This window comes from Schistocerca nitens, chromosome 1 (genome assembly GCF_023898315.1).
Source record: "Schistocerca nitens isolate TAMUIC-IGC-003100 chromosome 1, iqSchNite1.1, whole genome shotgun sequence".
NCBI classification, from domain to species: Eukaryota; Metazoa; Arthropoda; class Insecta; order Orthoptera; family Acrididae; genus Schistocerca; species Schistocerca nitens.
Window position 1 is genome coordinate 805454721 of NC_064614.1, and position 24984 is coordinate 805479704.

The window sequence follows — 24984 nt, forward strand, 5'->3', positions numbered from 1 at the left end:
CTCAAGGTACAAAAACACCCAACACCACACCTAACGAGAAAACGAATGGAAAGAACAAAAAACAGGGAAAACATACACCACAAGGAAAAGTAGAAGACGGTATTAAAACCATTGAGAATATGGTCCGAGCTGGCTAATCACTATAATAAAGAGGATGAGCCAGCCACTCAGCAACACATTAAAGTGTCCACCCCAAAAACAAAAGTCGAGATGAGCACATGTAGGAAAAGACGACCACGGAGACAAACAAATACAGAGAAAGTGTGACAGAGTTAAAATGGAGAGAGGGTAGTGACCTCAGAGAGAAGGCTAAATGACCACCCTTAGATGGTATGATTAAAAAAAAACCTCACAAATAAAATGTAAAACTGCTGTTGAGGCTTTGTTGCCCAACACCGAAGATAAGGTGCTGGGAAGGTTAAAAGCCCACCTCAGAGCGGCTAAAAGTGGGCAGTCCAGCAAGATGTGGATGACAGTCATATGTGAGCCACACTGACACCAAGGTGGGTCCTCACGACAGAGGAGGTATCCATGTGTTAGCAACGTATGGCCAATGCGGAGCCAGCAGAGAACCATAGAGTCCCTGTGAGAGGCCCGCATGGAGGTCTCCCACACATTCATAGTCTCCTTCAGGGCACGCAATTTGTTGTACATACTGAGATTATGCCACTCCGTCTCCCAAAGCTGAAAAACCTTGTGGCGTAATAACGATTGCATGTCAGTTACAGGAATGCCAATCTCCAGAAGCGGTTTCCGTGTAGCCTGTTTGGCCAGCCTGTCAGCAAGTTCAATTCCTGAGATTCCGAAGTGGCCAGGAGTCCACACAAACACCACGGAATGACTGAACCATTAACGGGCATAGATGGACTCCTGGATGGTCACTACCATAGGATGGTGGGGTAGCACTGGTTGATAGCTTGGAGGCTGCTCAATGATTCAGTACATAGAAGAAGCGACTCGCCAGGGCAAGAGCTGATGTGCTCAAGAGCACGAGAAATGGCCACAAGCTCTGCAGTGAAAACACTGCAGCCGACTGGCGAGGAGTGCTGCTCAATATGTCCTCCATGAACATACATGAAGCCAACGTGACCATCAGCCATCGGGCCATCAATGTAAACCACTTCATGGTCCCAGTACATGTCAAGAATCGAGAGGAAATGACAGCAGACAGCTGTGGGGTTAACTGAGTCCTTCAGACCATGTGAAAGGTCCAGGCGAAGCTTCGGCTTAGGTGTACACCATGGAGGTGTACGTGAATGGACCTCGAGCATAGGTGGTAAAGGCAAGGACTCCACTTCAGACAGAAGAGATAAGAAGTGAATCACAATCTTAAGCTCTGATCTGGGCCTCCAATGCGGGAGATGAACCGCCACGAATGGGAAAAGGAGACGGTAATTCGGATACGCAGGAGGGTTGGGTTGGGTTGTTTTGGGCTAGGAGACCAGACAGCGAGGTCATCGGTCTCATAGGATTAAGGAAGGATGGGGAAGGAAGTTGGCCATGCCCTTTGAAAGGAACCATCCCGGCATTTGCCTGGAGCAATTTAGGGAAATCACGGAAAACCTAAATCAGGATGGCCGGACGCGGGATTGAATCGTCGTCCTCCCGAATGAGAGTCCAGTGTTTAACCACTGCACCACCTCGCTCGGTGGATGCGCAGGAGAACTATGAATGTGTGCAACGTAACTGGCGAGCAGATGTGCTCGCCTAACCTTCAATGGAGGGACTCCGGCCTCCACCCGGATGCTGGTCACCAGACTCATACTAAAAGCTCCTTTAGCCAGTCCAACACCACAGTGGTGCACTGGGTCACATAAATGCAACACTGAGGGTACCACTGAACCATAAACTAGACTCTCATAGTTAAGGGGGGATTGAACAAGAGCTCCATAGAGCTGCAGCAGCGTAGAGCAGTCTGCACCCCAGTTGGTGTTGCTCAGGCAGCGGAGGGCATTGAGGTGCTACCAGCACTTCCACTTTAGCTGACGAAGGTCAGGAAGCTACGTCAATCGGGTTTCGAAAGCAGTCCTAAGAATCGATATGTCTCCACTACAGTGAAGGGATCATCATTAAGGTAAAGTTCTGGCTCCGGATGAACGGTACACCGCTGACAGAAGTGCATGGCACACGACTTCGTGGCTGAAAACTGGAAGCCGCGGGCTAGAGCCCGTGACTGAGCTTTGTGGACGGCTCCCTGAATGTGCCGCTCGGCAACAGCAGTACTGGAGGAACAGTACAAAATGCAGAAGTCGTCTGCATACAGAGAAGGTGAGATCGACAGCCCGACAGCTGCTGCTAGACTGTTAATGGCCACCAAAAATAGAGATAAACTCAATAAAAAGCCCTGCGGGACCCCATTCTCCTGGATATGGGGGGAACAATGGGAGGCACCAACTTGGACGTAGAAAGTATGGAGCGATAGGAAATTTTGGATAAAAATTTGGATCTGGCCCCAGAGACCCCAGTCATATAATGTGGAAAAGGTTATGATGTCACCAGGTCACGTCGTAAGCTTTTCGTAAATCAGACTTGAGGGAAACTAGATTATCAATGGTAGAGTAACACTGACAGAAAATGCCCTGGCATGGAGCCAGTAGGCCACGTGACTCCAGGACCCCAACCTACCATGAGTTCTAACAGCTTACAAAGAATGTTGGTGAGGCTAATGAGCTGATAGCTATCTGCATCAAGTGGGTTTGTACCGGGTTTGAGCACTGGTATGATGGTGCTCTCCCACCATTGCGATGGAAAGGCGCCATCACACCAGAATAGGCTGAAGATGACGAGGAGATGTCGCTTGTAGTCGGGCGAGAGATATTTGATCATCTGATTGTGGATCCAATCTGGCCCAGGAGCTGTTTCGGGGCAATGTGAAACGTAGTTGGGGAGCTCCCACTCTGTAAATGGAGCATTATAGGGTTCACTGTGACATTCAGTGAACAAGAGGGCTTTCATTTCCATCCATTGTTTGAAGGTGAGAAATGTTGGGGGATAATTCACTGATGTGGAAGCTCGAGCATAGTGCTCAGCAAAGTGCTCGGCAACTGCATTTGTGTCGACAGATAACCCGCCATTGATGTTAATGCCAGTAACACCTGTCCGGGTCTGGTGCCACAAACACGTCTGATCTTCGTCCAGATTTGGGAAGGTGCCATATGGCACCCAATGGTCGAGACGTACCTCTCCCAACACGCCTGTTTCCATTTTTAATAAGTTGGCGAATGCAGGCACGGAGCCGTTTAAAAGCTAATAGGTGCTCTAGGGAAGGGTGCTGCTTATGTCACTGTAGACGTCGCCGACGCTCTTTAAAGGCCTCAGCGATTTCCAGCGACCACCAAAGTACTGACTTTCTCTGAGGCCACCCTAAAGAACAAGGGATCATGTTTTCCACCAGAGAAATGATCGTTCTAGTGACCTGCTCAACTACCACATCGTACCATGTGAGGGAGATTCAACACTGACAGAGGTGAAAGCTTCCCATTCTGCCTTGTTTAAACCAATCTTGGTAGATGTTTGGGGGAATGTTGCTGGGGGAGTGACAGAAAAATGGGAAAGTGGTCACTACCACACAAATCATCGTGGGCTCTCCAATGGACGGATGGCAGAAGTCCTGGCCTGCAGAGAGATAAAACAATGGCCGAGTAAGTGCCATGAGCCACACTGAAATGTGTGGGGGGCCCAATATTTAAGAGGCAGAGGTCAAGTTGAGACAGGAAAGTCTCAACATCCTATCTCAGCCAGCAAGCACAGTGCCACCCCACAAGGGGTTATGGGTGTTAAAATTTCCCAAAAGCAGGAAAGGTTTAGGGAGTTGATCAATCAGTATAGCCAATGCATTCACAGGTACTGCACCATCTCGAGGAAGATATACGTTGCAGACAGTTATTTCCTGTCACCCTTATCCTGACAGCCACAGCTTCAAGAGAGGTTTGAAGGGGCACAGGTTCACTGCATACTGAGTTCAGGACATAGACACAAACACCACCTGATATACTATTATTGTCACTACTGTTCTTGTAATATCCCCTACAGCCGCGAAGGGCAGGGGTCCGCATTGCCAGGAACCAGGTTTCCTGGAGGGCAATGCAGAAAGCAGGTGTAAAGCTTAACAGTTGTCATAGCTCTGCCAGGTGGTGGAAAAAACTGCCGCAATTCCACTGGAGGATGACGTTATCGTGAGGCTGGGAAGGCATGCAGCATGCAAGGAGACAGGTTATGCCTCAGGGTCACTTGCTGCCACCAATTGAGTATTTATATCCATTCCTATTGTGGACGAGGCATCAGTGAGATCCAGGTCCTCAGGGGGTGCTGAGATCTCCACCTCATCCGCAGGTGCAGAATTGGTAAGGTGTGGTGGTGTTGGGGCCACCGGAGGGTCCTTTTTCTTAGCAGACTTCTCTGATTGCTTGCCCTCTTATTCTCTTTAGGGACTTGCTGGGAGGACTTCTCTGAAGTAGCTTCATGCACGGAGGAAGACTGTGAAGTTCTTTGTCCAGCAGCTTTTGGCCCCTTCAGCCACTGATGAGTGTCCTCTGTGGCATTAGTGGAGACCTCGGCAGAGAGGGTCCCAAGGGACCCCTTCTACGTGAGAGGAGCCAGAGGAGGCTGCGTCTTCTCCAGTTGGGTGGGGGGAAGGCAAGGGACCGATGTCCGCTGTGTTTGGGGGGGCCTTGCTTCTAAAGTAGGTACTTGGGGAGCAATGGAAGGAGATTTTCCCCACTACCACCAAGGGGGCAGATGTATTCTGGAGGCCCCACTGTTAGTGGCAAAGTGTGTGGTACGATTGGTACTTGTGATGGCAATGGTAATGTAGCTGCAGCGTATGAGGGTGTAACATTCAAATTTACATTTAGCCTCTTGGCAATACAACTGGTCCAGGGTCTTATACTTCATAATTTTCCACTCCTTTAGGAGTTTTGTGCAGTCTAGCGAGCAGGAGGAGTGCTGCTCTCTGTAGTTGATGCAAGTGGGAGGAGGCGTACAGGGAGTACCTGGATGCAGTGGATGTCCGCAGTCTCGACATGTGGCGCTGGAAGTGCAGCAGGAAGACATGTGCCCGAATTTCCAGCACTTAAAGCACCTCATAGGGGGAGGGACGAATGGTGTAACGTCACAGCCGTAAACCATCACCTTGACCTTTTCAGGCAATGAATCATCCTCAAAGGCCAAGATGAAGGCACCGGTAGCAACCCTGTTGTCTTTGGGTCCCCTGTAAACGCACCAGATGAAATGAACACTCTGCCATTCTAGATTGGCGCGGAGCTCGTTGTCAGTCTGCAAGAGGAGGTCGCGATGGAAAATAATCCCCTGGATCATGTTGATGCTTTTATGGGGAGTGACGAAAACAGGAATATCACCCAGCTCGTCACAAGCAAGTAATGCCAGGGATTGGGCTGGGTATGATGTCCGAATCAAGACTGCGCCATTTCGCATCTTGGACAGTGCTATCACTTCTCCAAACTCATCCTCACGGTGTTCAATGAAAAACTGAGGCTTCACAGGTACAAAGGAGTCCCCATCAGTTCTGCTACAGACTAAAAACCGAGGCGAATATGACTCTCCCCATTCGGTAGCCCTACGTTCCTCCCATGGTGTAGCAAGGGAGAAAAACGATTTAGGGTCATACCTGTCGGCATTGTATTCAATCTTGCCCTTCTTAGAGACTGCTGGCACCGTACGATCACCAGTAAGAGATGACTTAGTCCGCTTCATTGTGGGTCATCCGCCCTGATGCCAGCCACTCCAATCAGGGGCTCCTCCCATGGGTACCACCCAGCCACAGCAAAGGCCAAATGGCATGATGGCTATTGCCAGGAGTCCTGATGCCCCAGGAAGACAGGCATATACTCCTTGGCATAGGTGGGGAGTTTACAGCTCAAGCATCAGCAGTGCGATCCCTGTGTTGTCAGGGGGCTACCACCAAATGGGCACACGACGTCCCACCACAACGGACTGGCTCCCGTGCTAGATATTGGGTGCAGAGAAATCCAATACTACATTGGTGGCAAAAGAGGACAGGAGACAACAGAAGAAGATGACATACTCTGGAGTGTGTCCTCGCCCAAATAGTTGAATTGCAGGTGGGGATGCAACACCATGACAAGAGGTTCAGGAGATCGAATCTATGGGCACTATGGATAACTCATACACCATTAAGGTGCCCTTCCCCATATGGCCTGCACTTCTGTAAAATTTGGAAAGTGGCAGGTCAAACTGTAAAATGGGACCTGAAATTATAGGGACAAAAAGTGAGAGATTCCTTTTAGTCACCTCTTACGAGAGGCAGGGATACCTCGGGCCTATTCAAACCCCCGGACCCACAGGGGGATCAATAGAAAGAAAATTAAATATGTTGACTTTGAAATCTGACACACTTTTATTATGGTTCTGGGGGTCGCCAGAATATTTTTACTTGTATTCAAAAAGGTTAAAAACACTGCTCTATGGAAAAGCTTGTGTGATTTAGGGAAGAGTAGGCAAAGTAGAGGCTGCAGCTTATTCCACTGTCCTAACCAAGAAACTAAACCAGTATTTGACTTTAGCGATAACCTTCATTCAACCGTAAACAATACAGACTTACTGATTATTTTGCAGAGGTAAATGATAACAGTTACAAAAAATTCTTTCTTGAGCTGACAATGTTGTCGAAAAATCCTTCAATTCAGCATTTATTGTACAGGATGGAGTTGCACTCCAAATGATCAAGCTTATTGTTGACCCACTACTGCTCATAATAACTACTGCTCCCTAGACCTTGAAGCTCTTCCCTGGACATACAGCAGAAACACTCACTCCCATGAGAATACAAGCACTACAGATCCGATTGCTAAGAAGGGTAGCTGGGCATGTTCTGTCTGACAGGAGAGTGAATGTAGACATCAGAAAAGAACTGAGAGTGAAAAACTTAAAGAAATAGACAAAAGAATACAGAAACAACTGGAAGGATTATGTCACAAGAATGGAAGATGACAGATTACCAAAATTGGTGATAATTATTACCCAGTAGGCCGAAGATATTTAGGAAGACGAAGAACAATCAATAATTTCAATCAAGAGGGCAAAGAGAACAAATGTCCAATACTTTCAGAGAGAAGAAGAAGAGATATCCCATTAAAAATATTATGATTTTAAGTAACTGTGACTTTAATAAGTTTTGTAATTACATATAAAACTATGATCTGGTGTAAGAGGACTCCTAAATGCATTAATCTGTTCAGGTTAAACAAATAAATAAAAAATTAAACATAATATACAGGTTGTTCCAGGATGAATGGTCAATATTCAGGGATATGACACGAAGGATCATTTGAAGCAAAAAACTTCACATGGACACATGCACTGTTCTGAACGGTTTCAGAGACAGAACATACTCAATGCAAACTGTTACTTATTTTCTTTATTGTTCAGTACACTGTCATTGTTTACAACGGACCATAGTAGTGTAGACCAAGCCGAGATGAATAATTTGATATTGGACACATGGTCTATAAAGTTGCGAAACTACAGCAAACTACACCTCAATGCATGCATGTTGCGCAACATTTTCCGTATTCTCTCATTCTCTTCATGCAACCAGTAAGTCCTTGAGAAAAAATGACTAGGGCCTTTTTAAAGGAAATTTACTATAGTTTAATTTTATACTGTGACAAGTTTACACTAGAGGCTTCAGATTACTTGTTATTCAAGAAAAATGTACAGAAGTAACTTTAAATATGTTCCATCTCAGAAACCATTTGGAATAGGGCGTATGTCCATATTTAGCTTTTTGCTTCAAACGATCATTCCTGTCATATCTCTGAATATTAAACTTTTTCCTGAGACAATGTTTATATATGGACTATCATGTATGTTAAAACAATTTTGTGTTGTACATACCGTTATATTTAGTGTCCTATCCACCCAAAGTAATTAAAACCCACATAAATGCTACCAACAACAGCAACTACAAATGCAACAGACTTAGAAGAAGATATAACAGTACACCGCATAGAAGAAGACATAATAATACACCTAACAAGAACACTCACACATCAAGAAAACAGAAGGGCACAACACAATAAGTTGACAAGTACAACAAATCAATTAAGGGTAAAAAGAATACAGATCTGAAATGAGGTGGAGAAGCGCTCAGTCGAGAAAACACACTGCAAGCTGTATCACTGCGCCAAGGGTGCAGAGAAGGAATGATACCTCAAGTCGCTGTGTAGTCTGTTCTGTGCGATCTTGTCCGCAAAAGCGGCAGGGGCAGTGAGCTAGCTTGCAATCTCATCCATAAAAGTGGTGGGGAGTAGTGTGCTACCTTGCAATTTGATCACTGAGAATGGTGGGGAGCAGTGAGTTAGTGAGACGGGCTGATTAGTAAGAGGGGTGGGGAGCCTGAGGGGGTGGGAGGGGAGTGACGCCTGGATAGCTTTGCGATACGCTCCTGCCACAGAGTGGCTGAAGACAGCAGCTTTTATGATCACTGGCAACACATTCTAAGTTTGATGCTAAGTCAAAGGATAAGAAGTAACAACTCACTCAAAAGTATGTAAGCATTTACTGAGCTTCTGAAATATGAGATATTCTTTTGAAGTCAAGATCAGAAACATGATGCTGGAAGCGTTTTCTGCATTCATGTACCGTACTGAAGCACTTTTACCTTGCGTGGTTTGGTAGTTGCGCGGTCAACGCGCCAAATAGTAAAGCCAAAGGACCAAGGTTTGATTCCCAGTTGGTTCGGAAATTTGTTTTCCACTTGAGGCTCTTTTTTTTTTTTTTTTTTTTTTTAAACAAAATGGGAGCTTGCTTTATTTTCTGTTTTCATGTATGAGAAAAGCTTCATGTAGTAATAAGATAAGCAAATCCACATGTTCACATTGCCTATAACATACTGTTTGTAGATTGGGAAATGTTTTCTTAAGGATGTGGGATGGGGCACTGTTGCAGCAGCCTAGAACAGAATTTTCATCGCCCTCATTACAGCCACCAGAGATGCATTTTGAAATCAGATTAGCTACCATTTGTTTTTTTCTGAACCAGCCATCATCCACTCTTTAGACAGATCTGGCCCTTCGAATCAATACAGGAGTGGACTGCCCATCTCTAATGCAGAATGAAGTGAGTTTAACACTTCATTGTTGTTAATTATTTTCAAATTACGATACTGTAGCCTCTCACTCAATGGAAGTTAATAAAATGATACAAACTAAGAAATTTGACCATTACAGCAATATCAATCAGCTGTTTTTAAACACAATATTTTAGTATTTAACCATTAAAAATTAATAAGCTCCTGAACATGGATGTCAGGAAAGTATGTCCATGCATTCCTCTGATACAAGAACTGAACCAAAATAATTTGTAAGTGAGGAGTGGTAGGCTACTGTTTAATGTGAAGCCCAAGCCACAGCACAATTTGATATTTTTTGCAAACTAACATCATTTCCAAAGGTTGTTGTTGTTGTGGTCTTCAGTCCTGAGACTGGTTTGATGCAGCTCTCCGTGCTACTCTATCCTGTGCAAGCTTCTTCATCTCCCAGTACCTACTGCAACCTACATCCTTCTGAATCTGCTTAGTGTATTCATCTCTTGGTCTCCCTCTACGATTTTTACCCTCCACACTGCCCTCCAATACTAAATTTGTGATCCCTTGATGCGGCAGAACATGTCCTACCAACTGATCCCTTCTTCTGGTCAAGCTGTGCCACAAACTTCTCTTCTCCCCAAACCTATTCAATACTTCCTCATTAGTTATGTGATCTACCCATCTAATCTTCAGCATTCTTCTGTAGCACCACATTTCGAAAGCTTCTATTCTCTTCTTGTCCAAACTATTTATCGTACATGTTTCACTTCCATACATGGCTACACTCCATACAAATACCTTCAGAAACGACTTCCTGACACTTAAATGAATACTAGACGTTAACAAATTTCTCTTCTTCAGAAACGCTTTCAGTGCCATTGCCAGTCTACATTTTGTATCCTCTCTACTTTGACCATCATCAGTTATTCTGCTCCCCAAATATCAAAACTCATCTACTACTTTAAGTGTGTCATTTCCTAATCTAATTCCCTCAGCATCACCCGACTTAATTTGACTACATTCCATTATCCTCGTTTTGCTTCTGTTGATGTTCATCTTATATCCTCCAAAGGTGAACGCAGCAATATACCAGTCTCACTGAAATAGATTTTTGACTTATAATAGGCTGATGCTTACTCTCTCCAACAAGTCAAATTGCCCTTTATTAAAATGAGTGCACATATTAAACTCATCAGTTGCTATGACAATTTTTATGAAGCTTTAGAGCCCATATTCAACCTAGTACATATTTATTTCTAAATTTATTAACTCCTACAGCCTTTGAAAAATGTATATTTTGTGAACAACTCTTGAAACAGTAGAGAGAGAGAGAGAGAGAGAGAGAGAGAAAATGCAACAAACCAAAAGTACTGGAGATGTGGAAGATGTTTTGCATTAAAGCTCCCTCTTAGTGTGTTGAAATTTAGATGACACCCGTGCACTTACGGGCTTCCTTTAACTTACAAATTTAAGATGAAATTACAAAATTTAAGGTAATTTTTCCAATTAAATTTTTTTCTAATTTGGAAAGTCACAGAACGCTATCTTTTCTTTCACATTACCAGATATTACTGATGTAATTATAAACAGTATCTTGTCTGCTACAGCTATCTGTATTATGTAAATATTTATTATTAAAAATGTAAAAAAAATTGCATTATTACTAGTTTTTAAGAATTATTTACTCGAAAACCCCATCCAAAGTCTTTTGAGAATTACACAGAATATTGTTTGGTTAATATGTTAGTAGTCAGTGCAAACACAGTGGACAATATTTTTCTTTGTAAAATGTTAAAAATTTTTCAAACATTCTCCATATTTCGCATCACTGAATTTCCAGTGTAAAATATGCATGCTGGCAACACTGTCCCCAGTGCTCTTCTGTTTATAACAAACGAGTGAAAACTTGCAGAGAAGCCATTCTGCATCGAGATTTATGCTTGGTTTGAACTTTTTGTCAGATACAATCTCAGCAAGGAAAAACAGTAGTGAAAAGAGTGAGGTGCATAGACTATGAAAAAAGAAACAAGAAGATGGTGTTTAAGAAAAATGAAAAAAACTCTTCACACGTGTTGGAAATCTGTCAGAAGTATTGCAAAATATCTTGGTCCTCAAGTAACAGTATTAGCGTAACACCCATTATGCAGGAATTGCTACACTCACTATAAGAAGAAATTTAGTGACAATCCACCTGAACAATCACCATCACCCGAATGTGAAACTGAAGAAGACAGTGCAGCGTCTGATCCCGCCCGTCTGCTTTGACCCATGACGTCACAAATATGGCTGAAATGACCATAAACCACGATTCCAATATGGCGCGTATAAAATCGGTACGTACACATTATGAGGACGAAAATACATCGAGAAACAAACACACACACTTTCCACAAAAAGCCTAATGACACCAACGGGACAATCGCGGGAAATGGGGTGTTTTTGGGTGGGGGCAAACTACACATAAACAAATTTAGACACCCACCCCCATAAAAACCACACAAAACGACGAAAAAAACCGACATCACAAAACTCCCCAAATACCACTAAACACAATATCATCTGGAATCGGACACTTCCCTTGACCTATATAGCTCAACAGCAGCTCCCGACCCCATAAATTAGGGTCAAACACTTCCCTTGGCCTGTATAGCTCAAAAACACCTCCCGATACCAATATCAACATACACAGCCACACACGGGGATCGAACACTTCCCTTGACCTGCGCACTATTAATTTTATCCGTCATATCCATTCCTGAACAAAAACAACAACCAATTAATTTTACTAAAATTACCACATGATGTACAGCGAACAACACTAAATTAACCTCCAACAAAATCGTTAACTCACTGAAACGAATTCCACTACAAAACACAGCCGACACTCGAACAATTCTGGATAATGAGCAAAAGCAAACAGAGCCCATTACACCACACAAACGAAAACCCTGAACATACCACCAGAGAACACAACAAACCACAACACGACGACATCTACAAACACGCCACACCCACAAACCAAACTCCTCGCCGTCATGACGTCACACACGACAACACCCTTACGTCACGGGTCAAAGCCGACGCGTGTTATCGGACGCTTCTGTCGACCCCAGAAAAGATAAGAAGCACAAGAAGAAAAAAGTACGCAAAAATAAAAGTGGAAGACACTGAAACAAGATTTTCACAAACAACATTTTCAAAACTTTGTGAAGTGTATAATGTAGATGTACTTGGTGCAGAAACCGAAGACAGTGATATGTGCACAAAATGTGATGTGTGGTTTCAAATCCTAAATACAGCTGTAAAGCAGCCACCTACATTGAGAAGGTACAGTTACTGACACTGAAACCAGGTAGCTACTCTAAGCAGCAGATACTGGAACACTTACCCACTTTCTCACATTATTTGATTTCAAATCCACACAAAATAAAGAATGAGAAAGGTATTTGGGCATGTCCAGATTCTTACTGTGGGCACACGTTGCAAGATGATACGCTTACTGTTGCTCTAGAATATTACCTAATTGACAACAAATATTGCAGCAAGCAAAGTCGTAACCAGGCTGATGTTACCTCTGGTGAAAAAGTTAAAAAGATATATGACAAGATCAATACGAGAAGCGTATCTCCTAATGAAACAGGAGAACCCAATCTTAAATAATAGTCTTGCAAAATTCTACTTCTTACACCAAAATGGGTAAAATGACAGCCAGAGAAGGAAGTATGCACATGATTTACTGCACTAATTTGACACTTGTTTGTATCACCATAAGCAGTGTTGTATCACCATAAGCAGTGTTGTATCACCATATGCAGTGTCACAGGGAAGAAGTACGAAGAGATAGACCTGATGCTTTTGAGTATATGTCAAGAGCCACAAGATAAAATATTGGTTGCAGGAGTGTGCAATGTGTCCTGGTGCTCAAGTGATGACTGTTGAAGTATTACACCTTCAGGATATTGACAATGACATAATTTATGCATTGTGGGAGGGAGGAAAGTTGGCGAAGAAGACAGCAGACCCACAGAAGTTTGTTACAGAAGTTAGGCATGGGCTCATGAGAGGAATAGCTCTCCATCAGATCCAGAGGATTCACAGACAGGCCATAGCAGAAATACAATCAGCCACATCCCAGAATACTGACACATTAATTCTTCATTTCAACTTTGCTGATAACTGGTCTGTTGCTTTGCACAACAAAATTCAAAGTTACTACTGGCATATATCACAGGTATCAACATTCACATGTGTTGCTCACTCTCTTGGAACACCACACTGTTTTGCTATTATGAGGGATGATCTCATTCATCACAGTGCACATGCAGGATACCCTGTCCGCATGATAATCGATGACACAGCATCTTGAGGCCATGCATTTCCTTAGCATGTTTATGTGAAAGATGGCGCAGCATCTCATTTTAAAAACTTCTTTCACTTTTATGAGCTTGGTCAACAGTGTACTATTTGAATTAAGACAGAAAATGGATATTTTCAGCAACAGGTAATAGAAAATGTGCATTTGGTGGGGTAGGAGGTCTCTGTAAACATCTTGCAGCAAGATTTAATCTCCAGCATAAAGCTGCTGATACTGCAAGACATGGTACTGGATTTGTACACACCATATCAACATTAGTAACAAACATGAAACACTTAATTCTAAATGAAGAGAAGAGTGGTCTGCTATAAGCCTGCAGTAGGAATTCATTCTGGAGTGGCACATACGAACAGTTCTCCATGAAATGCAGCCTGTTACTGTGTGTGAAATGCTTTGTAGTGAGCCACTTAATTTCTTGTGTGTATATTTCTTGTGTGTATAAGAATCAATGGTGGTTGGGACAGATAATAACTGTCTCTTATGAGCTGCAAGATATAACTGTCTCCTTTATGACACTTCATAGCCCTGCCAATGCTTTCAAATGGCCTTCATCAAAAGACTGTGCATTTCCCCTTTCCCAAGTACTGCTCTTGTTGGATCATCCTTGTCTTGTGCAAATTCAGCTCAGTTTTACAAATTCGATGAGGAGCAGATGAAAAAAACAAATGAACTCTCTTCAACAGTGCAATGTTGATACATTGTAAGCAATTTTAATTCATGGACAGTCACGAAGCAGTAAAATCATGACAAAAGACAAAAATAATTCGTGAATAATATCATAAAAAGAAAAATGAGTGTAATCTCCTTTTTGTTATAAAATGCTTTCAAACAAAATTACAAATTGTTTTCTCACTCACTTATAATGTTGTAAAGTAATTATTTTGATTCAGAAATAACAGTTCTGTATGACATTTACTTAAAATCAGCAATCAGTTTAAATATTTAAGGTCCATGATTTTTCGACCTTGTGAGTAGAGCTAGGTCTATCTAAAAATTCCTCACATTTTGTACAGACAAGTAATGCCCACTCTGATTGTACATTCCCTAAGTACAGTGGCCAACTAACATACCATGCAATTTTTAGAACATTTAGGATGGAGGCTTTGGAGAAAAAAAATTCTAAAAAAACAATAAATTTCAGATCCTTTCATCTTTATGTAAAAATATTTTGACAGTTTTAAGAATTTCATGCATTAATGTCACAGCTGACAGTTAGCTGTCCTTCCACTTTACCATTTCTCAAGACAGTGTATTTTCAAAACATAATTTGAAATTTGCAAAAAGTTACAATTTTTCTTATTTAATTTTTCAATAAATAAATAGGCCTAAACGAAAAAAGCTCAGAAGTGTGAATGTATTAATCTTGTTCATAGTTTTGGGACCAAAGTATTTATTGAAAATAAATTCAGATCTCTATCATTTTTGGTTTCTTTATTACAAATTTTCAATTTTTCATTTCGTTAACAACATTTTTACACTTAATAAAGTTTGACACTTAGCTCAATACTGCACTCTGAAAAGAGCTCTCTCCTATATTACTCAGTCCTGTAAGGAACTAAACTATGTGCAATCCCTCATAAATGAGTTTAAATGGTATAAGACTGTAAAGCACGGCTAATGCAATCCCACAATTATCTATTTTTCAAAACTATTGGAATACACTTAGAAAAGTGAAAGGATTTTTAAAATGCATTTTACCTATCACGTTTGCATCAATGCCATTTCTAACTGGTTGGAAATCACAGTCATTGGAGATCCGTGGCAGTGTCGCTGCTGGTCCCTCTCTCTTAAACATATATATCTTATTCAGAAGACTGGGGCTACTGCTTGCATCTTCTGCCATTCTATACTATATCTGTAGGCAAACACAAAATAAATCATAAATTGGGTGACTAAATAATTGGTAAATGCATACCTGCTAACCGTGTTACAATCTAAAAGCAAAAATAATAATCACTTGCATGCAATACCATCAACATACAACAGGTGGAAATTATATGAGACATTCATTTAGGCAAACTTGAACTTGCAAAAGTATTTGTAGCATCACTCCTGAGCCTGTCACACTTCATCTCCCGAGTTCTGTTCTCTAAGCAAGCATTTATAGCAATTTTTATTCAGATTCTGAAATATGCAGTTTATCACTTAACATTTTCTTTCCGTGCAAGTTGCACGATTATTCTTAAGTGAGGAAATATAAAGTCACATGTGCAAAAACAAATATGAAAATCATATACAAACAATGAAATTCAATTCAAGAGTTACCTCTCCGATCTGCTGATCAACAGTGGTTGTTCTGCCAGTTCTGTTTACATTTACGAAATCCTGACACAAAGTGATGTCACTACCTATCTCTATTAAAACGTATACCGGAACGTGAGCACTTATAGATATGAAACGCATTTCACTTTTATTTTAAAATAACAAATTTTTCGTAGTTTTTTTTTTTTTTTTTCCTGCAATGAATTACATAAACACCACTTACCACAACATCAAACTACCACACACACTTTCAACGATACCGCACGCGTCTTTCAGACAAGTTAAGACAAAGACCTTATTGACCAAAGATTAAAAGTATGGAAGTCCGCATCCTACCTTTTTTATTGTTGGAGAGGACAGTGATACACGCCTTCACTTTCCCCCATGCTTCGCAGATATCTATATTAGCATACGTCCAAACAACTACGTTATTGATTATGCTATGTCCATCGGGATCCGAATTTGGCTTGAAGATCTCTTGTGAAGTAGTCATATAATGACACTTATAAACAACTTAGGATAAACTTCTAAATGGAATAATGTGTCAGCAATGGTTTGTATTCTATATGATGCCCTAACCGTTAACATTTACTGTGGCGTCATATAATTGCTGAGACACTTTTCAATGATGTTGTGAGACGAGTGAATGCAGTCCGCTTTGATAGTAATAATATTAAAGTTTGTAACATGGTTCACATCTGGTCTTTACCACATGTGCAGTGTGTCTACATGCAAGTGAGAATTACGTCAAAGTATCTTAATGGCCCATTCGTAAATGTCACTAAACCATGTAAGCTATCATCTGAAGAGCTTTGAGTAAAAAATCGAACAAATTCAGAAAAGAACAATAGCTATATTTAATGGCCCGTGCTCTGCTTCGTTAATCTAATAATGATAATCGAGTCGTCAGTTACTCAAAAAGAAGGATAACACAAATTTTCTGAACTTTTAGTGCGGTATGTTGTGTGTAGATGGTCTGTAGTGTAGAATCCAACTTTTTCAATCTCAAGAGTCTTGTGCTAACTTGTAGGGAACCGAGCGCAACACGTTTTCCTATTAGTGAGACACGGTTCATCAGTCTGTCGCAGAGAGGCTCAATGAAATACCACCCAAGGATGTTGGGACAGCTGTGTCTGGGACATATCTGCTGAACCAGTTTGAGTCGTCATGAGGAGCCCGGCTGGCTGGGCCACGCAACACACTATCATCGGTTTTTCTTCCACGCCAAGTTTGGACAACAGGAGCTTCTCCGCTGATGCTCTCTGACCTCCTATGACACCACATCTGAGTCAAAATTTCTATAGAACTTTTTTTAAAGCAGGAACCCACAGCAAACTACCACCATTTTTCCTGGAACAACTGGCAATGTCGTTCTTTATCTGAAGTGCATTCGCACAACTACAGCATCTTCGACAACAGATTCGAGTTTGTCGCACTACTGAGCCATATAGGCGAGCATTCTGACGTCATCAGTGACATCGTTCAGATAACTACAAGGACAGGTAAATACTACATATTGACAGCAGCATTGCTGCACTGATCAGCCAGGACACAGAAACAACAGTTGCATCAAGCCATTTAGAACGACTGACTATGCACCATAACGTGTCCTCAACTTTGGAGTAGCCTACAAACGTTAATCACCCTATCCCTCATGCCAGACCATGCACTAAGGACACTGTGGATCGTCAGTGGACATTATCTTTCATGTCTTCTAGCCATGTTACAACATCGTCAACACACGGATTTCTTGGATAACAATTACAACCTCCAACCGAGCCAGGGATCACACCATGGGATGCACCTATTGGCAGCCAAGCCACCCAAAGCAAGCATGGATGCTCCTGAGGATGACATCAGTTACAACCGCCATGAGAGCAACGACCTACAGCTAGTCAAAACAAATGCGCCCCTGGCTGTCAACAATATTCTCCACTCAGGCAGGCAGACTCGGCTTCACATTTGCTGAAACTACACAAGCTTTGGTGACAAAGCACACTACTGTGTGGCACCTTGTTATCATCCACATTCAAAAGGCGATCAGCAATAGTCACCTGGATCACTGCACTAAAACAAATCGCCTACAACCATGACACATGGCCAAACTAATTACACATGATTAGGCTTGACTCTGTGTGCTAGATTGTTTGAGCAACCAATACTTTCTCATCAACACGGGGTCCCTGTGAGCACGCACGGCACAGCGGACACACCAGGAACCGCGGTGTTGGCCGTCGAATGGCGCTAGCTGCGCAGCATTTGTGCACCGCCGCCGTCAGTGTCAGCCAGTTTGCCGTGGCATACGGAGCTCCATCGCAGTCTTTAACACGGGTAGCATGCCGCGACAGCGTGGACGTGAACCGTATGTGCAGTTGACGGACTTTGAGCGAGGGCGTATAGTGGGCATGCGGGAGGCCGGGTGGACGTACCGCCGAATTGCTCAACACGTGGGGCGTGAGGTCTCCACAGTACATCGATGTTGTCGCCAGTGGTCGGCGGAAGGTGCACGTGCCCGTCGACCTGGGACCGGACCGCAGCGACGCACGGATGCACGCCAAGACCGTAGGATCCTACGCAGTGCCGTAGGGGACCGCACCGCCACTTCCCAGCAAATTAGGGACACTGTTGCTCCTGGGGTATCGGCGAGGACCATTCGCAACCGTCTCCATGAAGCTGGGCTATGGTCCCGCACACCGTTAGGCCGTCTTCCGCTCACGCCCCAACATCGTGCAGCCCGCCTCCAGTGGTGTCGCGACAGGCGTGAATGGAGGGACGAATGGAGACGTGTCGTCTTCAGCGATGAGAGTCGCTTCTGCCTTGGTGCCAATGATGGTCGTATGCGTGTTTGGCGCCTTGCAGGTGAGCGCCACAATCAGGACTGCATACGACCGAGGCACATAGGGCCAACACCCGGCATCATGGTGTGGGGAGCGATCTCCTACACTGGCCGTACACCACTGGTGATTGTCGAGGGGACACTGAATAGTGCACGGTACATCCAAACCGTCATCGAACCCATCGTTCTACCATTCCTAGACCGGCAAGGGAACTTGCTGTTCCAACAGGACTATGCACGTCCGCATGTATCCCGGCAAGCCGTTCCACAGGACTACATCCAGCATCTCTACGATCGTCTCCATGGGAGAATAGCAGCCTGCATTGCTGCGAAAGGTGGATATACACTGTACTAGTGCCGACATTGTGCATGCTCTGTTGCCTGTGTCTATGTGCCTGTGGTTCTGTCAGTGTGATCATGTGATGTATCTGACCCCAGGAATGTGTCAATAAAGTTTCCCCTTCCTGGGACAATGAATTCACGGTGTTCTTATTTCAATTTCCAGGAGTGTAATATTGTGATGAAAATGATGTTTGAAATCTAAAATCGAAGTATGTTGCTCCTAGTTCTGCAGTGAAACTGAATTTAACTTTATCCTCTTGTATCAGTATGATCAAATTCTATCAAAAAGTGCACATCCACCAATCCTGAAACTTTAGTAATGCAGGTTTAACTCAATCTCTATGCCTTTCAATGTTCTATTTCACCCTTATTCTAATAAAATAACAGCAAGTGGTATTTGTTGTTTCAGCGAATCTGAAATGAGCTGGTAACAGTTCATTAGTTTTGGAACTTGTAATTAATTTGGAGTCTCTTTCTATATTTATAAATGAAGAGAAGACTGCACATGTGCTAGTGTGACTTACTGCATGGGGTTGAACGAGAAGCTATTGGTTGTACTTATAACTCAAGTTAAATAATGATTTACACAAGAGGGGCAATGATTGTGCTGCATGTTCTATCTTTCAATTCATCTTGAAGACATTTCCATGACTTACAAACACACTGATAGTAGTACATAAAATATTGAGGATCAGGTTATTCAAATTAAGTAGTTGAAATGTACTTTAATATAAATTAATATTTATTCTTCATTGATTAATGTAAGTACTCCCTGTCATTTGCAATGAGAATCTTTATCAAGCACTTTTACAAACAGACATGAAATCCATTATTCAGAAAATTATTACAATGGCTACCGCAACAATGAATGATTATACCAGATCAATCAATCTATACTTCGTTAGAGATTCATAATTTCGAGATAAAGTCAATTTCAAGCCTTTCTCCTTCATCTAAATTTTAATACACAGTGTAAATAGTTCCCAGTCTTTCAGAGAGAACATAGCACTGTTGCACTGGATTCAGTGTTGCATCACCATCAGTGCTTCACTAACATACATTGTATTATTACATTTTTAAAAATTGTTTTCCAGTTTGTAATAAAATTCAGACTCTATCTAGTTCTTTACTTTAAATCGCAAGCGAGCATACAAAAGGGGTAGCATGAGGCCCCCATGGTAGAAAATGGTTAATAAGTTTGTACATATGTGTTGAAGTATCACCTACAAATGTTTATCAATATTAATAACATGAGCTCACTCATTGTTTGTGTTAATCTAAGTTACATTTGACTTCTAATCATACCAAGTGTCCAAACCGTCACTTAATTTAAGTTAAAAAACGTACAGTTTCCAGCAATATTTAGTGCATGACACATGAGTGAATTTAGGGACTATTATGCATCGATTATGGTATCAGTATTTGTCTTTAACTGGTTGCTGCTTATGTGTATACTGGTAGCTGATTTTCTGACACTCAACACCGTTTTGTCTCGTGAGCTGCTTGTGGACCATGGATGTAAATGATTGAGTGTGTGGTTTCCATTCAATAATGGATTTGAAGGGAAACTATGGAAAAGCAGGACCAAAGTGCAGTCAACCTTCTTTTAGATTTTGAGACTAACATGAGACAATGGTTATTTTATTTAATTTATAGAAAACTGCTGGGTTTGTAAGAAAAGTATAGTAAATTTGGGTTTGTTTTCAATCAGCGATTGATATACAAGTGACCTTTACATAGGGTACAATAAATATGAAGTGGATCATCATGTCTACAGTGATCAATAATAATGCATAAGTAGACATCTGTTTACTTACGCATATTAGGTAACTAAGCAGTTTTAACTGTTTTGCGTACATTTTGCTGCCATTACATAATATATGTTGATGAACATAAAGGTGCTGTGGTATAAAACAGTGACATTTTAGATTAATCGTAATAGGACATCATGGCTACATTAGCATGACGTAGATGAATGGTGTAGTGGATCTTTGTGGAGTGGATCTTGGGTTGTAGGTGATGGTCATCCTTCAGAATATCAACAGGATATAGGATTGTCAGGAACTGAGTCAATCATTGGAATGGAAAACGACCCTCTGGGCACCATGCTTGTGGTGACTGCATGCATACATGATTCACAGCAAAAGGGAATTAGTAACTTCTGAATAAGAGTAAGCCCTGAAAGAAATATGAGGGTCACTCCAAAAGAAATGCACACTATTTTTTAAATCCATTTTTATTCTACATGTTTTTAAGTTTTACAGTGTATAGATAAATCCTTTAGGAACAATATTTTCATTTCTCCACATAATTTCCATCCTTCTCAACTGCCTTACGCCATCTTGTAACCAGAGCCTGTATACTCGCACAGTAAAATTCTGGACCAACCTGTTGGAGCCACTGTTTGGCAGCGTGCACAAGTGAGTCATCATCTTCAAACCTTGTTCCACGAAGAGAGTCTTTCAGTTTCCCAAAGAGATGATAGTCACATGGAGCCAGGTCAGAACTGTATGGCAGGTGTTTCAGTGTTGTCCATCTGCGTTTTGTGATCGCTTCCAAGGTTTTTTGACTGACATATGGCCGTGCATTGTCATGCAACAGCAAAACATCCTGCTTTTGCCGATGTGGTCGAACACTCAGTCGAGCTTGAAGTTTCTTCAGTGTCATCACATATGCATCAGAATTTATGGTGGTTCCACTTGGCATGATGTCCACAAGCAAGAGTCCTTTAGAATTAAAAAACACCGTAGCCATAACTTCTCCAGCAGAAGGTGTGGTTTTGAATTTTTTTTCGTTGGGTGAATTTGCATGATGCCAATCCATTGATTGCCTCTTCGTCTCTGATGAAAAATAATGGAGCCATGTTTCATCATCTGTCACAATTCCTCCAAGAAATTCATCTCCACCATTCTCATGCTGTTCCAAAAGTTCGCTGCAGTACCGTTTTTCTTGTTTCTTTGTGTGCCACTGTCAACATCCTGGGAACCCACCTGGCACAAACCTTTTTAACGCCAACACTTTCAGTATTCTGCAAACACTTCCTTCCCCTATCCTAACGTAGCGTGGCAACTCGTTCACTGTAATGCGTCTGTCAGCAGTCACCAATTCGTTAACTCTCTGCCCATTGTCTGGAGTGTGTGCAGTACGAGGCCTGCCGCTGCGAGGACAATCCTCAATATTGCCGAGCCCGCGTTCATCATGTAATCTGCTTGCCCACCGACTAACTGAACTGCGATCGACAGCAGCATCTCCATACACCTTTTTCAACCTCTTGTGGATGTTTCCCACTGTCTCGTTTTCACAGCACAGGAATTCTATGACAGAACTAGACCACCTACAATACATCAGACCACAACACAGTAACCAAGATGGCGGCCGTCTTAGGCCAAGTATTTCAGCGCTACCCTAATACGAATAATTTACAGACTTCATAAATGGAAAGTAGATTCTAAATTGCGTAAGAAATGTATTGTTATGTATTTTTCTATCTTCAAACTTAAATAAAAAGTTGTCACTAAAGCCACAAATTACGTAATAAGAACTATAACGAAGTAAAATTATGAGATGCAACTCAAAATCAAATCCAAAAAACTACTACAAAACACATGTAAATGGCATATTTGGACACTAATAATAATTTGCACAATAGAAGCTACATAGCAATAATAAATGAAGCGTTTAACTAAAGCACAAAATTGTATTAAACAATATGCAGTTACTTCTAGTCACTGTCATTACGTAATATGTTAGAAGTGTTTGATTTTGAGTACCTGTTGGATTTATTTGCTGCTCAGCTTGGTCACTTTGCGTTTTGTTATTTTTGCTGCAATGTCTTCATGAGTTCCTCCTTTTTCTTTGACTACTGTTCCAGCAATTTCCTTTGAAACACACTTTTCATTCAACAGTTTTGTGTAATTATTAATAAAAATATTTGAAAGCACTTTAATACTTTTCTTGATTATTGTCTTTAAAGGAATGCCACATTTGCGCACATCACTGAGGTTACTAACGGCATTTTCACACAATTCAGTTCCTAAGGCAAGTACTGCATCTCTCTGAAGTTTTAGGAATTCTGGTTCATATGTGCTGCTAATCAGAACTTGAAAAAGTTTATATATATTACAACACAAGGAAATCATTATAGAAGAAGGACATTTCAATCCCCCACGATTCAGTTGGTTGAAATAGGAAAGGAGTTCTTTGGTTTCACACTGCAACAAAATTTCATCCTGTGTCTGCAACATTTCTTCACAGCCTGAACATTTTCCACCTTTTTGCAGCTTCTCAAGCACTGTTTTGCTGGTGTAGCTAGCAATACAGACCAAGACTTTTAAGTCTTCATCCATCATGGGAATGTTTGCTAGTTCCTCTAGAGCAGGTTCTAATTTATCCAAATTTTCATACTTTTGGTTTTTTATGCTGTAATTTACTTTTGCTGCAAAATCATTTAATGTAAATTCACCATGTTTAGTAGATCTGAGCTTTAGTAGATTTATTACTTTCAGTTTCCTCTCAGATTCCAAGATTTGCTCAACTGAAACATTATATGTGCAGCCACTTAGCCTTCTATAAGCTCCAAATCTTGCTTCCAAAGCATCAGTTTGTAATTTTGCTGTAAGAATATAGGACCAGTTGTAAGTGTTAAAAATGTATCTGCATAACTGAACTGTTGCTGCAAGTGTGTGAGAGAAAGCAGTATATGTTTCTTGGTTAATTTTCCATGAGTAGGCAATGCATGCCAGATATCAAGAAATGTTTTCAAATTTTCAAGAAACACAAGTTTGGAGTCAGTAGGTCCAGTGATTGGGCTAGAATTATCATCTGATGTGTATTTGCCTTTCATGGGATGCTGTACATTAGAAACTGTCCACCATTTAATGATTAATTTCAAAAACTGAATAGTGCCATCAGAAATCTCAACCCCCCTGACTTTTCAAAATTTCTAGTGCTGCCACATTTTTAGAATCAAAAACACTGCGAGCAAGGGTAACATTCTGTCTCTCAATAGAAGTTGGATACAGCCTTTCTCACTAGCTTTGGGGCAAGTTTCAACAGTTTATTTTTCTCAGAACGAAACAGGTTCCTCAAATCTGAAAACTTTGCTTCACTGACAGTATATTCACATGCAGCATTCCCTTCATCACTGTGTAGAAAGGTATTGATGAAAGCAAATGTATCCTCAATATTTGGCATTATGAAGGATTAATTTTTTGCATTCAACCAGTTATTTCTGATACACTTAAGCAAGTGCACATTGTCAAACAGAAGAAAGAGAAATTTAGATGGAGCGACTGGATTTGTCATACACGGCTGTAAAGTGCCACCACACATAAGCTGATACATTTTTCTATTACTGCTATGGTTATCTGTTGCCAGGCATATAACATCATACTGCAGCTCATGCATTAACTTTAATACATCAATTGTCATTTTCAGTAGAGTATCAGAATTAACATTTTTTACAGGAAAGAGAGCTATCACTTCTTTATAATCAGACTGTAAAGATGATGCCATGAAAACCTGCATTGTACCTGCTGTTGTAGTATCTGAAGTATTCTCAGCAACACCAAGTATCTTTCCTGCCTTATAAGAGAATTTTGAATTAACATAAACTTCATCTAGCATCACTGAAATTACCTTGTCACTTCCCTGAAGAAATTTATTTTTTCCCTCAAAAAAGCAACCCGTGATGGACCAATACAAGTTTTATTTGGACCCATTTTGCATAGAAACTGCCTTAAATAGACAGGATGAGGTAATTTTAATACATTTGTTTTTCTCAAGTGATGGTAGGCACCAGGAAATGAATAGCAAATGGTTGCTGCCCATATCAAAAGCTCAGGAGAATATCTGCTTTGCTTTGTTATTGCGAGTTGTAATTGCTCCAAAACAAATTCTATTTTAGGTGCTATTTCAGCGTCAAAATCACTACCAGCTTTTAGTGCTTGTTTGAGAACATTGACTAAAATTATAATCTTGTCAATGGTGCCAGTAGAGTTATCTGTTAAACCATTTAGGTGACTCGCCAGATTATCAAATTTCGTCCACTTGTCACATTTCAAGTTCTCTTCCTCCCCAGACTGTAGTATCCATTTCAAGGTT

The 24984-nt window shown here is 41.5% G+C and overlaps 1 protein-coding gene across 4 annotated transcripts in view; it reads right to left on the reverse strand.

Moving 5' to 3' along the window:
- Positions 1 to 16006, reverse strand: part of LOC126262485 (SWI/SNF-related matrix-associated actin-dependent regulator of chromatin subfamily A containing DEAD/H box 1 homolog) — a 208968-nt gene extending 192962 nt beyond the window's left edge. For 2 of the 4 annotated variants that reach the window (XM_049959168.1, XM_049959151.1), the window contains exons 1-2: positions 15708 to 15903; positions 15141 to 15297 (exon numbers count right to left, since the gene is read on the reverse strand). In XM_049959168.1, coding sequence (XP_049815125.1) covers positions 15141 to 15285 — 145 coding nt within the window. In that variant the 5' untranslated portion in view covers positions 15286 to 15297; positions 15708 to 15903. Of the gene's footprint in view, positions 1 to 15140; positions 15298 to 15707; positions 15905 to 15927 lie in introns of those variants that run through there. The other 2 variants (XM_049959159.1, XM_049959176.1) reach the window with 2 other exon arrangements.
- Positions 16007 to 24984: the final 8978 nt, after the last annotated feature.